Genomic DNA, 16,746 nt, shown 5'->3' with positions numbered 1-16,746 from the left:
CCCTATGCGAAGATGTCGTGAGACACGCACCTGATTTCTGTAAACGTTTTATATTGCAGACAGACGTGTTGGAGACCGCTGTCGGGGCAGTCCTAACCCAAGAAGATGGAGGTATAGAGAGACCAGTTGCCTATGCCAACTGAAAATTACTGCCTGCAGAAACATGGTATTGGACCATAGAACGGGAATGTTTGGCAAGTTGCTGGGTGGTAGAACACTTCAGGTACTACCTGATGGGCAGGGAGTTTAAGCTGGTAATGGACCATGCTCCCTTAAGACGGCTAAGCGCAGCCAAGACCGATAATGCCTGGATTACAAGATGGGCCCTTGCACTACAACCATTCAAGTTCCACAGGCTACATCGACCAGGGACAAGTAACATAGTGGCAGATTTCTTATCCAGATTCGGAAATGAGACCAAATGTGGTGATGCCAGACACCAACCAAGTGAAACACCCGGGATGACAGGTAGGACACCAAAACAAGGAAATGAAGCGCCCCAAGGCATCTTAAAGGGCGGGGTTATGTCCCAGGGGCACAACCACAGGGGAGCTAGAGACCCTCCCCTCGGACGACCCGAGGATGGGGGCTACACACCCCATGGATAAAACCCCCCAAAAAAGAAACTACTGACTGGCCATGGGATGCCAGACCCTGAAGGAACAAAGAGCGGAACCCATGTGGTTCATGAGCTGTGCCTATATACAGCTGGAGCCAGTGGGTGATGTCAGGAGGAATCAATCGGCCAGCAAAGATAAAAGGGAACACCAAAAGAGACATGGGGAGAGGTAGCGGAGGCTTCAGAGGCTTTCTATCCCCACATGAAAGAAAGAATGTATCCAGATCAGAGAGCAGCAGTGGAGGCTGCAGAGGCTCTCTGCATCAGTGGCAAGCAGCCCCAGTGGGAAGGGATGTATTACGCTTGGGGAGAGGCAGCCCGAGCAGCAGGGAATAAACCTCGCACTGGTCACGAGCAGCACCGGTATCCAGGAGACAACTTCGCTCCTGAAGGAGCTATAGCAAACTTGGAGTCGGCGGAGTCCCTTTTTCTCTTTAGTTACCACTGGTCTGTATATAGTCTCTTGTGTTGCTGTTGTGGTCTGTCGGGGTTTTTTTTGGGTGTTCAGTGGTTAGGTCTGCCTTGAGGGGGATCTGGCTGACACTGCATCCCCAGGGTGATCACAAGGCTTAGCAAGTAGCTGTTGACCACGGGGAAAATAGACAACACGGGCGTATCCAGTAGGCTTGTAGCCTATCAAAGAAACAAAGTTAATAACCAATCCCGAAGAGGGCGTGAAGGCCAAAGGTCATCTAAACGGGAGGGTCAGCCCCATTAAAATCAGGTGGCCCACTGGAGGTTGGTGGTATAAGGAAGGGGTATAGGGGAGGTGGAGCCCCACGAATATCCGCCAGGATGAGTGACCGACTCCAGGGGACCTACGGAAGAAGACCCCTCCACTGAAAATACATTCAAAGTCATGGCAGAGTTTAGGGGCCTTTTCCGGGGTGATTGAGGTCCTTCTCGGTGGCCATATGAACCCTCACCACACCCTCCACCAGGCACACGTGCTAAGGCAGCGCATGAATGGGTATTCGAAGTGAGGCGGTCACACCATGGATTGATAATCCGGGAGTAATATGCTAATCCATGAGATTCAGGCGCTTGCAATCTCCACGTTGAGGATAAAAGGTAGATTTTTCTGTGTATGGCAAGAGCCTGGCTATCCTGTGCTTCAGGGTTTCTACTGATCATCTACAGGGGTCAGGAAGGAGTCCTTCTTCCCTTTCTTTGGAATGTTCTGTAGGCTTCTGCGTGGTTTTTTTTCAGCTTTCTCCAAAGCACTTGATGCTGGACACAGGGAAATTTGGGAGGTTTTATTATGTTGTTACCTATGATGCTATTGTTTGGTGACCAGTTTCCCTTCTTCTTGTCCACTTTGAGGTACATCTTATCAATTGAAAATGAAGAGGAGATCCGAGAATATGTAATTGACCTCATCCAGGGGACTGATGGGAAGAAGAGTCGGTTTATAGAAGAACTGGTAGCCAAGTGGCAAAAATCTTCTCAGCTGGCTTCTGACACTCTGCCAGTGTACAGGAAAAAAGATGGTAGGTTAAAGTGACAATAAGTTGGTGGAATTAAAGCATTGAAAGGAACCCAACTTACCTTAGTTACCTAATTTAACCAACACTTTTAGAGCCCTGAAGTGCCCTCTGCAGCTGGTTCTCCTATTGGGTCTCATTTTTTGCCCAGCAGGAATGTTCACTGCTTGATGAGTGTTCTTCCTAAGATCACCAGAGTTCATGGATGCTGGCCTTTCTTGCTGAAAGCTAATATGCCTTCCTTCCTGTGTGCACAACTGTTTAGAGACTTCAGAGGTGCAACGGGCCGGAGACCAAGCCAAACGGGGTAGACGCAAAGGAAGGAACAAGCAGGAAACACCTGTGTATGCTGAGCCTGATGTGCCTATTGAGGAAGTAAAAACACCTCTTGATCTGGCCAAGGTGAGTGTGTCTGGCTCTGAGGCAGACGGACTGCTGTAGGACTCAGAGGATATGGGTCTCCCAGTTGAATATAAGAGGCCCCCTATACACATTACAGGTATCGCTCAATTATCTGGTTAATTGTGCAATTACCTTGAGACAAGCTACACGTGCAAAGTAGTTATGATAAAAAGCTCCAACCAACTATAAAGTCAGACCTCAAAAATGTGTACTAACTTTTATAGCTGCTTGCTACTGAGCTTTAATTTGCACGTGTAGCAGGGTCTCTCTTGTGTAACTGTGGTTACCATGACCTCTAAGGTTTGGGGTGCAGGAAATCCCACACTGGGCTTTTTGTTCTGCCTGCACCTTACCTGCAACTGAGACTGAGAGTTTCACACCTGACAGGACTTTGGGTCTCGGCAGAACTGAGACACCTTGCAGCTGATGGGGCTCTGGGTCCCAGTTCACCTCATATAAGGCACACCTGGGACTCAGGGCCCCATCAGCTGCAGGACTCTTAGTTCTGGCTATGCATGGTCCCTGTGGGTGGAAGCCGCCTCAGCAAAGGGTGCTCTAAGCTATTGGTGGTTGCTTCTTGCTGATGCAGGGGGAGCCCAGGGTCAGGCTCCTCCTACATGTGCAATAAGGCATGATTAGATCTAGTACACAGTCCCATAATTGTGCCTCTTGCCATGCACTAGTGGCATGGCAGGAGGTGCAATTGTTTGGATCCCACATTAGATGCAGTCGTGTCTTTACCTGCATGTGTAAAGGATCTTTGAGGCTGATGATTGGCAGATTCCCCCCTCTCCCTCCCCTCTGCCCGCAGCAAACTTTTTAAGTACTAGCCCCAGTGGTATTTTTCCATTACAGATTTGGGAAAGACAGCACTGCTTTACTTTATCCCTGCATGTATATTTTTAAAGCTCTTTTTGCAACTGTGGGGACGTTGCTGTTAAAAAGTGAAAGCTGGCTTTGTACAGATATATTGGCAAATAAAAATATCAGTTACCAGAACTGCTAGAAGTCATTTTGACGAGCAGTGTGTTTTCTCCATTAACATGGAAAAAAAAATAAAGTGTCCTTAGTTTTTTGTCTCTTTTTAGCTTATAAGAAAGAGTGCAGCAGACAAATGAAAGTGGATGTGTAGCAGGGAACCCTAGCCCTGTTACCAGAAAGCAGCCCAGTTCCTTTAAGACCAGAACTTTCTGGGCACGGCCTGTTGGCAGGGTAGCAGTTAAAAGCTGAGCCTGGCCAGCTAGTCAGGTAACCGGGAGGGGGCAGGCCAGAGCTATAAAAACCCCTGGACTTGGCGGCAGTTAGAGGCAGCGGGCGAAGGGGAAGGAGGTTGTACATGGGAGCTCCACAGAGAGGCTTAGCTGCTGGTCCAGCTGCCGTTAGAAAGGAACTCCTGATGACTCTCAGAGAAGTGGTGGCAGTGCCACAGGGAAGAGCGTCACAGACAACGGGGAAGCAGAAGCACCAAGCCACGAAGAAATGTAAGCTGGCATGCTGCCTTCTTTAATTTCTGTTTTTTTGTGGTTATAACCCATGAACTCACTGCTGATATATGTTTGTTGATTGATAGACCAGTGGGTTGTGGTCAAGGCTGTAGGGGAGGAGATCTCATTAGCACCTTGGGTGCAGTCATAAAAGGCCAAAGGGCCTAATGCACTAGAATGTGCAGCCATATATGGCCTGTAGCTCAGAACTGGTTGCAGGACTTTTAAGCCAGGTACCAGTGGGGGGATCTCAGCTAGCAGCCCGAGCTAAAGGAAAGGGCGCCCTTGGGCAGTAGGAGCTTTGGGCTGCTGCCTGGACTGGAACTTGAGGCCTGCTGGCTCCATGCCCAGCGGACAGGCCTGTGGGCTAGAAAACCTGGGCTTCAGATTGAAAACAAAAGGTGGGCCACAGGGTCCAAGAAGATTAAGTAGCTAGAGCCTTGGACTCAAACCCTATCTGGTGGGTTTAGACTGGTAGGCCTAGCTAGAGAAAGATGGGGACAAGGCCCATGGTAGCTGAGAACCCCAACATAGAATTACAATAGGCAGTCTCCCACTTGTAAGAGCATCTAAATAATATTTACATCAAGACGTGGCAGGAGAGTAAAGGCAGGATGTGAGACGAATGAGAGAAAATGAAACATTAAGGGATGTCGGGGTGCCCCTCATAGGCAAAAAGGAAAAATGCTGCTGGGGAGGGCAACCTGTTACAGGGTGCTATGCAGAGGGGCACAGTGTGCATGCTTATAGCAGAGGACAGAGGTTGGTGGAGAGACTGAGTGGAGTTGGCTTGCATGTAGGATCTAATAGAAATGTGATGTTGGAGAATCAGTTGCAGCTTCTCTGTCGGGAGCCTTCTGCTCCTGGTGGAGAAAGCTTCAACTGACAGCTGGAAGTTCTTCATCTTGCTCCTGCTCCTTCATGTGAAAAGCTTTGAGTCTCAGAAAGAGGAAGCTGAAAGTTTTAACCAGTGGCTTGCAGAGTTTGGAAGAAGTCTGATTATTTGACTGGCAAAACAGCTTGCTTCCTTGCTGAATCCCATTCTCTAGCCAGCTGCTAGCCTCAGGAGCTTGATTGTATAACCCAACTTTCAAGAAAGTTTATAATTCATATTGGATAGAGTAGGCTAAGCTAGCATTATCTGTAATATGGAAATGCAACCTGCCAAAAAATAAGACTTCTATACAGTGCTTCTGAGTTGAGTCCTTAGACTCGGGATGGTATGTTGCATGCTGGGGCATGTAGTTGCTATGGGCTGTGTCTGAATGCTAATAATGGGATTCCTTCAGGCTAAACTTGAGGGGTTGCAGTTTGATTTGCTGTTTTACCACTTAATTTAATCAAAGCAGTAACTCAAGCAGGGGACCACATAAGATTAAACCCAGAGTTTTCAAAGAAGAATCCATAGGCTTAAAATCATTCTCATATGCTCTGATCTTTTTGAGTCCTTTGCAGCAGAAGAATTGCTCTATCATTTTTCTATAGTCAAGAAACAACTAAAAGCTAAGAGCTGGCATTTTCTGAAGGGTGCTTAGAGTCTAAAATGGTTGAGAACCACTGAAATTGGAGGCTTCTGCATAGGGCAACTCTCCCTTGACTTACTGATGTGTTTAGTGAAACTGGCCTGGTTGGATAGTGGCTGGAGCTGTCTGGTTGCTTCTGACCACATGGTCTGTTTAAAAGCCAGTATCTTCTCTCTCATGGTTAAGTTGCAGTGAGAACTCAGTTTAAAGTTGTTGCTTGGTGTTTGCAAATTAGGCACAAGAAATCATCAGCAGTGGTAACAACAGCAGCAGTTGTTCCAAGAAAAAGGCCAAATATGTCAGCCTGTACACCAAAGAGGGTCAGGACAAGCTTACTGTCCTCATTCCTGGGCGCCATTCCTGCGAGTGCCTTGGCCAGAAGCACAAACTCATCAATAACTGCCTGACTTGTGGGCGTATTGTCTGTGAACAGGAGGGGTCTGGTCCCTGCTTATTCTGTGGTACACTGGTATGTAACACCCTGTTTTTTTTCCTTTTTTTTGCTTTCCCTACTTTATTGTAGTATGGTGTATTTGGATCTTCGAGATGTTGTGGGGCGGGATTAGCCTCACTAACTTCTCTCTCCTGGAGAGATGCAAAAGACTTCCTATTCTGAACTCGTCTTCCAGATCAAAGCCTTGGGGTAATTCACAAAAGCTTTCTGGAGTGAGAATGTACTGCATCTAGAGGATGGGTGGGAAGCAAGACTTAAAGGTGTGGATGTGTATTTTACATAATCCTGGGGCTTGTCTAAGTTATGGCAGCTTCCTGGATTGTTTCATGGGCCAGGGTCTGCCTGGAATATATCACAGCCCTTCACTGACACATCCCCTAACCCAAAAATTATGATTTGAATCCTTTGAAAGCATCCTTTTGGCTATCTTGACTCATAAGAAGGACACTGTCCATCTAGAACTGTGTTTCTCATCTGTGTGTCATGACCCAAAACTGGGTCGCAAGAATATATGAAAGGGTCACGAACAAACTTTAAGAACGGATCAACAAACTTTAAAAATGGATTCATCTTTAAAGAAAGAGAAAAATATGGGAAACCATGATTTTTTCCTTGCAGGCTGTCAGAGTTCTAGCCTGCAAGGGGCTGCTTGGAGCTCCCCATGCCCCACACACTGGGAGACTGGGGCCTGGGGTGGGGGGCAGCGGGTTGGGTATGAGGGGCACTGGGTTGGGACCAGCCACCAGTGTATACAAATTGGTCCTGGTACAAAAAAGGTTAAGTACTTCTGATCTAGAACTAGAGGTTTCAGCGCACCTGTGTACTACCTTGGCCCTTTCTCATAACTTAGATAAAAAGGGGGAGAATCCTTCCCATAAGCCACACAATTGTATCTGTTTTTAAAATGAGACTAGGAAAAGTTGATGTGAATTATTTTCCATTCCTTGTTCGCCATCCTGTCTCCCCTCTTTCCACAAGAGGGCATGGTTTGGCTTTGATTTACCCAGTTGTACAATAGAATGATGCTTCCCTGCCTCTCTGGGTTTTGTGACACTTAGCTCAAGGTAAGCTACAAAGAAGCAGAAAAGGCCTGCCCTCATCTTTTTTAGCCTTTGCTCCTTGTCATTAAGTTTTGTCCAGAGCTCTGAGATGGTCAGGTGCCAAATATCTGTTCTTTTCTAGGTGTGCACGAAAGAAGAGCAGGAAATTCTGCAGCGTGACTCGAACAAGAGCCAGAAGCTGCTGAAGAAGCTCATGGCAGGTTGGTAGCCACCATGTTGTGGCAATGTAGCTCATCTGATAAACTAGATAGCAGGGTAAGCCCTGCTATACATCAGTGTGTCCACACTGTAGGCTTATATCACTGTTTTGTAGTAGATAGGGACTAAATCTTGCTCTCTCCTTAGCAGATTGAATCTACTAATTTTTTGCTATAGGGAGGAGCTTTTGATAACTGTATGTTGGGACTGAGGGGCTTGATCACCTGACATTTTGTTTACTAGCTAAGCACCTCAGAGATAATTGCCAAAGCCCTACTCCCAAATCTTCCTTTGTCAGCCATCTCCATTGCTCTGTGGCACCTTCCTTGGATGAGAATCTTGCCCATTTGCCCACTAACTTTGCTTCTTGCTCAGCATGTGACAGGCCTCTGCAGGCTGTAGCAGGAGTGGGACTGGTCTGGATATGTTAGTAGTCTGAATTATTCACAGTAATCAGATGTTTACAGCCCTTGCCAGTGAGAATAGAAGTTCCTTATACAGTGTCTTCTGCAGAGGACTAGGGAAAATAGCAATGTGATTCAGAGGTTTTTGAGAGAAGCAGCTATTGTTCTTGCTAATAACATTTTGTAACTGAAATTCATATTGGGTGGTAAAGATTTGAGGGCAGAAGCCAAGTAAATAACCAATCCCATTACTGAGCATTTGTGGATTACGAGAGTTATCTGCATTAATTTGGCTGAAACATCCATGTTGATAAAGCTGTGGGAGAACCTTATTGAAGAACTTGGGAGCTCTTCAACTGTTGGGTGTTGGTATAAGCTTCTGTTCCTTTGCTTCCTAAATCCCTAAAAATTAGAGCTGCCCTTTCTCTTGCAAATAATGTCAGGCAACTGGCAATTCTCTGCAGAGAGTTTGATGTGAGTCAGTGTCAGGAGTGTCAGTCCCTAGCCTTCTCAGTGCTTTGCCCTCTCCCTTTGCTCAGTTTCATTTCTTCATTATCTCTCCTAGCTGAAGCTGAAGGGTGATTAGCTGTCTTTCTCTGCAGCATACAGATACGGCTCAGTGACAGTGGGAGAATGTAGAGTCTTCCACCTCTTTAAATCCTGGCCCTCTCCATTAGCAGGCTTTGCCGTGTTCTGTGTGGAGCGTATTGGCAGGTTTCATCGTAGCTACAAGGTTAACAGTTTGGTTTTTTTTATGAATTCTGGCCTCTTTTAGCCAGAAGGCAGGAATTGATGCTGGCCCTGACTTCCCCTCAGCTGTGTTAAACTTGTTGCACTAAGCTATCTTGTTGCGCTGTGTGCATGCATGCGTGTGTGTGTGTTTGGGGGGGGTAGCAGGGGGCTTCTTCAGCTGGGCAGTAGTAGATGTTCTGTGGATAAATAGGTGGTCCAGATTTGAGTGCTGCTAATCTGATCCCTTGAAGTAATGCTCCTTGAAATGCTTTTAAAAGACTGAGGAGGTCTTTGCCTCTGGCTTATCCTCCATTGGAGATTGGCCATGAGTAGAGCTTTGGCAAGGCACAATCTCCTGGTGCTGCCTTGAAGTCTAATCCAGCCTGAATGGATGGTGAGTATTGGGGCAGGCTAGAGCTGGCTTTGTTAAATGGCAGGACTCTGGCTTGCTTAAGAAGTTCTTTTTAGTTTCTCTCTTTCTTGGCTTTTTGTATCTCATTTCAGATGCATCTGCTTTTCCAGTGGTGTGTGCGGGATATATGAATGATATGGAGGAGCCTTAGTGTCATGTATAACATGAGTCAGTGGAATAAACTCCTTGACTTGGGATCCTCAGGGCTCAGTACTGTCACACTCCCATGTGAACACTGTTAGACCCTCCTTGGTATGAAACAGCACTTGGCACAAGATCAAGCCCTTAGGTATTGGGCCTGATATAAGAGAAGACTCTCAGTTCCTAAGCTCTGAGAATTCCTGAGTGAGGATTTCAGAGTTGTGCTTGCCTGTTACAGAGCCTCACTAGGAGTCAAATGTCCATCAGTTGGGGGTGGGGCAGGGTGGATATATTCCCAGTGCACAGCTTTAGGTGAGAAATAACCCAAACACCTGTATCTGGAAATGGCCTGTTGCAAAGCCAGTTGAAATGAAGGAAGCCTTTCCTTTGAATTAACCTGGTTGAGAGTAGGCCCTAAAATGGTTATCAAACACTGTGGAGCCCTGCCATCTGGCCCTCAGTGCTGCCTCTGGGTCTGATCAGACCCATACAGGGTATTGCACACACCCATGATGCAGGACCAATCTACAGCTCAGATCAAAGCCATGGGCCCCCTCCCCTTCTCCCTTCTATTCCCTCAACAACCCCAATTTGGTGGCTGCTCCGGGCTATCTGGGACCTGTATTGCATACAAGATGGATCCTGGAGCAACAGGTGCTGTGTACAGTGCAGTCCATGCAGTGCCCACCTTGGCTGGACTGCGCCACACACAGTTCCCCTCTTGGATGCACACCACATATGACATCTGCTCTAGCTGGTCCAGGGCCCACCCTGCATGCAGCAGTGCTCAGACCAGGACATCTTACCTCCGGAGGGACAGAAAGCTGAAAGAGATTGGGGCAAGGGTGGGGTTAGTGGGAGTGGGGAAAGCAGGGAGATAGGATTTAGATCATTTTTTAAAATACTGTATCTTTAAACTGTTCTAATGTCATGCATTCTTGGGAGTGTAGTCTGCTCTTGCACAAGTAATATTTAGTGGTCAGCCCCTTCTTGAGTGCTTTATTTCTGTGTAATGCAGGTTCTGAGAGTTCTGGGAAGATGGAGGCAATCAGCAGGGACCTACTGCCTCGCCAGGAAGCTCGGCTGAAGGCAGGCCTGGAGATGGCTGTGAAACACAAGGACAAATTGTTGGAGTTTGACAAGACAAGGTACAGGGCTACCTGAGGCTGCTGTTCTGCAGACAGGAGCCACCCGTGATATAAAAGTACCAAGGTTTCATCCCTTGCAATACTGTGTTATGGCCACAGATCTATTAAATTAACTCTAGGGTGGTGTCTCCTGCCATAGACTTCCAAGAAAAAGATGTACTGGCAGTGGCAGCCTCAGTTGATGCCTAGCTGCCCCTCAGCAGTGTGTCTTAGTCTCAAATTGGTTGGAGGCTCTTCAGCAGGGGGAGGAAATTCTGGTCTTTGTGGTTTGTTGGGTCATTAACTTCCCAGCTGAGTCTTTCAGTAAGTGGACCAAGGATTTGTGTCCTCTAGGGCTTTCAAGGGAAGCAGCAGTATGCTCTGTAATGGCCCCTGAGCAGCTGTGAGGTAGAAGAGGGATTGGATCCCGGTACAGCTGCATGTAGCTGGAAAGTCTGATTGCTGTTTTGCCTTCAGGCTTGAGTTTGATAGGGAAGCCATACATCAACTAGCTGGATGTGTCTGACACATGAAATGTGTCCAGATTCCCTGCCCTTTGCAGGAACCACTGGTTGGCCCACTTACAGCTCTTGCTAGAATTCTGTATTGGTGCTGCAGTTTGTGGAGGTCTGTGCCTAACTTTCCCTACCCCTCTTTACAAATTCTCCCTTTATGTGGCAAATGTCAGGTAAGGGTGAACAGCATAGGACATAATGCATCCTTTCTGCCTTAGGATGCATAGTGCAGTTCTGAAATTGTTTGTTTTTAAGTAAGTTTTTATTTCTACCTTGCAAAAGCAGGAATGTCATGTCTTGTCCACTGTGGTGTGTTTCTGAGGGGCCTTGCAAGATATGTGTTCTGAACTCTCAACACCCTGTCTTGCAGCTGGAATGTGGATCTTTAACAAAGTAATTCTTTCTACCTAGTGATCATTATATACAGTATAACCACATAAATCTGGCATGCTTGGAACCAAGCCACCTGCCAGAAATTTGAAAATTCTGGGTTTTTTTAAATTGGAGCAGCTGCTGGTTGCAGAGTGGGAAAAGGGGGAAGTGGGCAGTGGTGGCAATAGTGGCTGGTCCCAGAGCAGCAGCCACACGTGGAATGGGGTGGTGGCTTGTGGTGCCAGCTGCCATGTGGAAGCTTCCTCCTCTGTGTCCGATGGGGGTGGGGGGGAGTGGAAGCCAGTCTTGGAGCAGCAGCTGCATGTGGAGCAGCGACCTGGGGTGGTGGATGGCGGTGGCAGTCGCCATGTGCAAGCTTCCCCCTCCACGTCTGGGGGAACAGAGGTGCCGGATTTTTGAGAATTCTGGATTTTTGAGATCCAAATTTATGAGGTTGTACTGTAATAGAATTAAACAGTCTGAGTAATATTCTTTTCCCCTCCTTGTCACTGTAGCTTTCACTCTCCTGTGGCATTGTCTCTTCACTATTTCTCTCAATCACTGTAGAGATTTCTGCAGCAGATGAGATCTGAATTAACATAATAATGTAATTGTAAGATGCTAACAAAAAGTCATCAGGAAATTTTCTGTTAAAACCCATCCTGGCTTTTTCATTCATCAGATACTATTTTGTGTGAGGGAGAGGCACAGACCCCCCTCTACCCCCCATTATAGTTCAGATGCCCACCTTGCTATATATCCACTTGCACAAAATGCATCCGTAACTACATGAGCTAGTGCATGAGTCTATTCTGACTGCATTTTCCCTTATATTAAGGCAGTATCTGCCCTTGGGTACTCAGTGTTAGGGACCTGAATTTTTCATTTTGGTTTCACAGCTGGAAGGAGTGAGAGAGGGAGTGAAAAAGTAGCACTTCTAGATCTAATGTGGAAAAAGGTTTATAGTCTCTTTCCCAGGGTTGTCAGTGTCATGTATGGTCGGTTTTCAACACAACAGGAAACATCAGCATTTACAGTGTATGCTGTCAGTGCCCTCCGAGCTGTGCTCACAGCTGCCAGGTGGAAGGAGGCTCTCACCATTTGAATTTTTCAAGCATTATACTGAGGTCAGGAGAGGGGCAGTGCAGTGATCGATTGGTGGTGCTGCCTGAGGTTTAATTTCCTGTCTTGATCTCTTCCTCACACTAAACCAGCAGAGTTTGGTGGTGCTCTCTGCCCTGAGGTGGGAGAAGAGAGATATCACTCCATCCCGTCATTCAGAAGACATAGGGGTTCTTGTGTCCATTTGGAATAAATGGGCCCAGTTTCAAAGGTATTAAAATGACTTTGTTACTGTACAATAATTAACCTTGATCCAAGGTTTTGAGTACAGAGACCTCAGTCTGCTTCACCCCATGGCTACAACCACCATAAGAAATTGATAACTTGCTATTCCATGCACAGAAGAAGGAAATTTTATTAAAGCATTGGAAATGAAACATTTTAAGTAAGGCCTTTATTTTAACAACACCCTCTGTTTCCTTTCACAGTGGCTGTATGGTGTTTTTTTTAATAAGGAAAACCACTGTTTGACATTGGGTGGTGTTAAAGATGGAAATAACCCTCCATTTCTAGAGGTGGGGGAGGAAATTGGTTGAGCCTAGCTGAAGTTGCTGCTATTAAAGTTCTGTCTCCTTTCTTGATGTCCAAACAAGACAAAATCACACAAGGCAGAAGAAAAATACAGTAGCAGGTAGATGATGCAGTTTCTATCCCTGGTACTGATTCTTGCATAATTTGCTTCTGAGTAAGCAAAGGTCAAGTTCAGAGTACTTTGTCAGCCACTCTGATGATTAACAAGCTTGTAACAGATATATAAAGATTGCTTTCAGCTGTGATTGGGAAATCATAGAAGTGATGCATCCAGGCTCTTCATAGATGGAAGGCAAAAGGAGAAAGTTGGGGGAGAGAAATGAACCAGGGGGAAAGAAATGAACCAAGAAAGGAGAGGGTAAGAGCAAGAACCCAAGTCTTGTATCCTGGATGCTGTTCAAGACTTACCTAAAGTTGGTTGAGGTGAGAGATCACCTGGCTCCCTCTGTCTTTGACCTGGTCTAGTCGGTACATCTCTCAGGATCAGGGTGAAGGCCCCACAGTGCCATAGTAGATCCTGAAGTCCCAGGAAGTGATGGAGATAGCAGCACAATGGTAAAACTCACTCCGTGCAGGCCAACTGCCTTCCACAAAGTTTGTCTTGTAAGGAAGTCCAGAAGGATGAGGTGCAAGAGCTCATCCCCTCTTTCTGTTATCTATCGGTGAGACCGTTTTTAGCGTGCCAGTGTTGGGCCATTCATTTTCCATGCCATTCTCCTTTTGTTTTACCTCCTTCTCTCCCCCTTCCCCAACCACCCCTCAGTCTTAACACAGTCCTTGGGTGGTATATGGACCAATTCCAGTTTTTGCCTTTCAGTTGTTGACTTTTGTTTTAAAAAAAAAAAAAAAGGAACAAATTGAGTTGGGCTTTTGCTGTTTTGGACATGTAGAGCACAGGCCTCCAGGGCAAAGGTTGTGTTTGTGAATGCAAATCTCAGGGATTTACAGTAAACGCTGAAATCCCTTCTACAGGGGAGAGAACAGATGCTGCTACAGCTTGGGAAGGGAGTGGACACTGCAGGCTTGGGCTGAATGTAGCCCAGAGCTGCCTCGTTTTTTAACATATAGTCTGTCATAGCTTCTGGCACCATCAATTTGAGATTCCCTGTCCAAATTCATGAGAGCTGCCTTCATGGCATAACTGTCATCTCCACAGGCATTAGAGATGCAGTAGTTTCACTGTACTTTGTTTTATTCTATCAGGTCCCTGACAGACTGCCAGCACGACCCTCAAACAGGCAAAATTTGAGTGCTCCAGCTTATTGCAACTGCCCAGACAGATTCCTCTTGGGATCACAGGGGAGCTCCTGGGATGGGGTGACTTTGCTCAGGCACATGATTCCCAGATATGTCTGGGGCTATTTGCTATCATCCTCAATGCTCATTCTGTTACTTCTCCATGTTTGTCTCTCACCAGTGTGCGTCGTACCCATGTCATCGATGATGAGTCAGACTACTTTGCCACTGACTCCAACCAGTGGCTCTCCAAACAGGAGAGGGAGGTGTTGCAGAAGAGGGAGAAGGAGCTGCGTGAGCTGCGCCATGCTTCCCGACTCACCAAGAAAATCACTATTGACTTTGCTGGCAGGCAGATCCTGGAGGAGGAGGACAACATGACTGAGTACCACAGCAAGTGAGTAGGTGGTGCTGGGTGTGGGGAAAGAGAGATGAGGAATACTGTCAGTGTTTTTTGGAGGTGGCCCAGCTGCTTGAGATCAGCTTCCTCTCTCTGCATTTTTCATTGCTGGGAACATGCAGGACCCTGAGCTCTTAGCTGCTGATTTGTTCCTGCCAGTTATTTCTCCCATTTGCAGTTTCATCCCTGTAAACTAAAGTTTCAGCTATCGTGGCACAACCAAAGAGTTTGGAGGCACTTGCTTCAGGAGCAGATGTAGCTTCTGAGGATGGGAGAGTCATTTGCCATGTTGTGTTGAGTAATACAGAAAAAGAAAAAGTGGGGAGCGGTGGTTGAATGATGATTTGATGTTCCCTCAGTCTTTCCATTCTTAGGTATTTTTCAAATTTCATGGACAGGGGATGCTTCCCAGCAAATGAAATTCAGCCCTCTCTGGGGTGGAACATGGCAGGCCTTAGGTGTTTAACTGGATTAAATGTGATCCAATTTTACCTCACTCAAGTCCATGAAAGGAAGTCAGTGTACCATCTTTTGTAACACGCCATTTTCTTTATCTTAAAAAGGCATTATAAGAAGCAGGAAGTGGTGAGGGGGCTTACCCATCCAGCATTTGTATGAACCTTTTTTCACGGACTTGAGCAGAACAGAGTAGGATCCAGTCCTCTGGGTTTGCAGTGCTGCACCCTAATTGTGAGTTGGGGCAGTGAAGGTCATCATCTCAGGGAGGAAACTTGTGGATGGGCTTGCACAAAAAGGGATCTTGCCTTGCCCCTTGGGATGTTGGCAGAATGGTTAGGACACTGGCTGGGGAGGTGAGACATTTGGGTTTAAGTCTCTGCTTCGCCTCAGACCTTCTGTGGAATTCAAACAAGTCACCCAGCCTCCCTGTAAAACAGGGCCATCACCCCACCTCATAGGGACATACATCCCAGTGGAAAGAGTGTCCATGATTCAGTCAGAATTTTCTTTAGCTGGCAGGTGCATTGGTGTTCAGGGGGTAGTAGCTGTCCTGAGAAAAGGCAAAGCAGAGTATCCCCACCTGTAGCAACCATATCTTGAGATCCTGAAAGAGCAGGATTGGCTTCTCTGACTTGAAATACGAGGAAAGGAGAGCACAGGGGGAGCAGCCTGTTTGGTGGGGAGGTGAAAAGAAATGGTTGGGTGGATTGGGGACCTTGAGAGGTATTGCTAGCCAGAGGGTGGGAGGGAGCAAGGTGTGTAAAAGTAGTTTATTTCTCTTTTGCAGACTGGATGAAACCATTGAGGCCGTTCATAGTGGCACATTGAGCAAGTCATTGAAGAGCCCTGATGGGAAAAGTGCAGAGGTGTCTGGGGTTCTGGTGAATCCCTACCTGCTCCAACCTGCCCCTTTGGTCAGTGCAACTTCAGTGCTTTATCCCTGAGCGTTAACTAACATTTGAGAGAGAGGGAGCTGAGGATTGTATCTCCCTGTGGGACAGGGGATGCCTCTTCCTTCCCTGGCTTTCTCAGAGATACCTCAGGCTTGAAAAAGGCCTGCTAGTCAATCCCCTTCCTCAACCTATGTTGGATGTTTACCTGTTGTGTCATCACTTTGTCCTTAAAAGTCCTGACTTATTAGGCTCAGCCCTGCGTCAGACTGACCTGTTTCACTCTTGGAAAGGTTTCCTGAGGTTCAGCCTAAAGCAGTTTTCCTTCTCAGTTCTTGTTTGGAGAGACTCCTGCTACTTTTACCCCCTCAGACATAATCTTCCTTCTTTAATACCCTCTCTGGTCTTTGCTTGTTTTGGGCATAGTGTATGCTTGTGCTCAGACACTTTAGAGCATTAAAGTGTTCTTACCATTTGTCTGCTAAGTTGGATCATGTTGAATCCTGCAGGCTTCGTGTCCTTCTGTCCATCCCAAGCCCCTGTGCCTTTCTTTCCCTTTTCTTAGCCCCTTGGCATCATTCAGATATTTTCCCTGGGTTTGGTGGGAACCTTTAGGTGTTAGCTGTTGGCTTTTATTTCATCCCTTTTGAAAAAGAAAGGAGCATGATTGGTTAATATTATAGCCCTGAGCACTGCTGCTACCTCCAGAAGGGCTCTGTGGCTGCACCAGATGGCTGACTCAGAACACCAGTATCCCATCTGGCAATCCATGATACAAGAGGATTGTCTGAATGGCGCCTTTAAGCTGGGCAGTGATCAGCTGTGAGTGCATTTTGAACATGCTGCCTGCTTGTGAATGCTGTGGGACCCGCTCTTTGTTGTTCTGCTCTTTAAAGACATGGCTGAGCTGCTGGGCATGTGAAGTGAGAATTGCTTTTACTGCTACCAGGCAGAGACTGCAGACTTTGGTGGGCAGTGCTCCATCTCACTGTGAGTGGCTTGCACTCCTTTGCTTGCTGGGCTTGTTGTCTGTATGGACAGCTTGATGAAGGCAGTCCCATAGCCTACATCTTGCCATGGGCTAACTGACTGCTGGCATTTCTCAGGCTATATTATTTTCCTTCTCTACTTCAGATCTAGCTTGGCCAGCATTCACCAGAGAAGGCTAAGATAGGTTTTC

The 16,746-nt window shown here is 46.8% G+C and overlaps 1 protein-coding gene across 3 annotated transcripts in view; it reads left to right on the top strand.

Moving 5' to 3' along the window:
* The window catches only part of TRIP4 (thyroid hormone receptor interactor 4), a 91,182-nt gene that overhangs the window by 4,344 nt on the left and 70,092 nt on the right, over positions 1-16,746 (top strand). For all 3 annotated transcript variants that reach the window (XR_016439441.1, XM_090029886.1, XM_090029884.1), the window contains exons 2-8: positions 1,943-2,109; positions 2,369-2,505; positions 5,748-5,981; positions 7,149-7,227; positions 9,933-10,062; positions 13,999-14,214; positions 15,464-15,590. Coding sequence is in view for 2 of the 3 variants with exons in the window: in XM_090029886.1 (XP_089886012.1) it covers positions 1,943-2,109; positions 2,369-2,505; positions 5,748-5,981; positions 7,149-7,227; positions 9,933-10,062; positions 13,999-14,214; positions 15,464-15,590 (1,090 nt within the window). In the remaining variant the exon portion in view is untranslated. The remainder of the gene's footprint in view (positions 1-1,942; positions 2,110-2,368; positions 2,506-5,747; positions 5,982-7,148; positions 7,228-9,932; positions 10,063-13,998; positions 14,215-15,463; positions 15,591-16,746) is intronic.

The sequence above is a fragment of the Crocodylus siamensis genome, chromosome 15 (assembly GCF_052110815.1).
Source record: "Crocodylus siamensis isolate JL-2025a chromosome 15, ASM5211081v1, whole genome shotgun sequence".
NCBI classification, from domain to species: domain Eukaryota; kingdom Metazoa; phylum Chordata; order Crocodylia; family Crocodylidae; genus Crocodylus; species Crocodylus siamensis.
The sequence above is the reverse complement of the archived record's forward strand: the minus strand, read 5'-3'. Positions and strand labels throughout refer to the sequence as shown.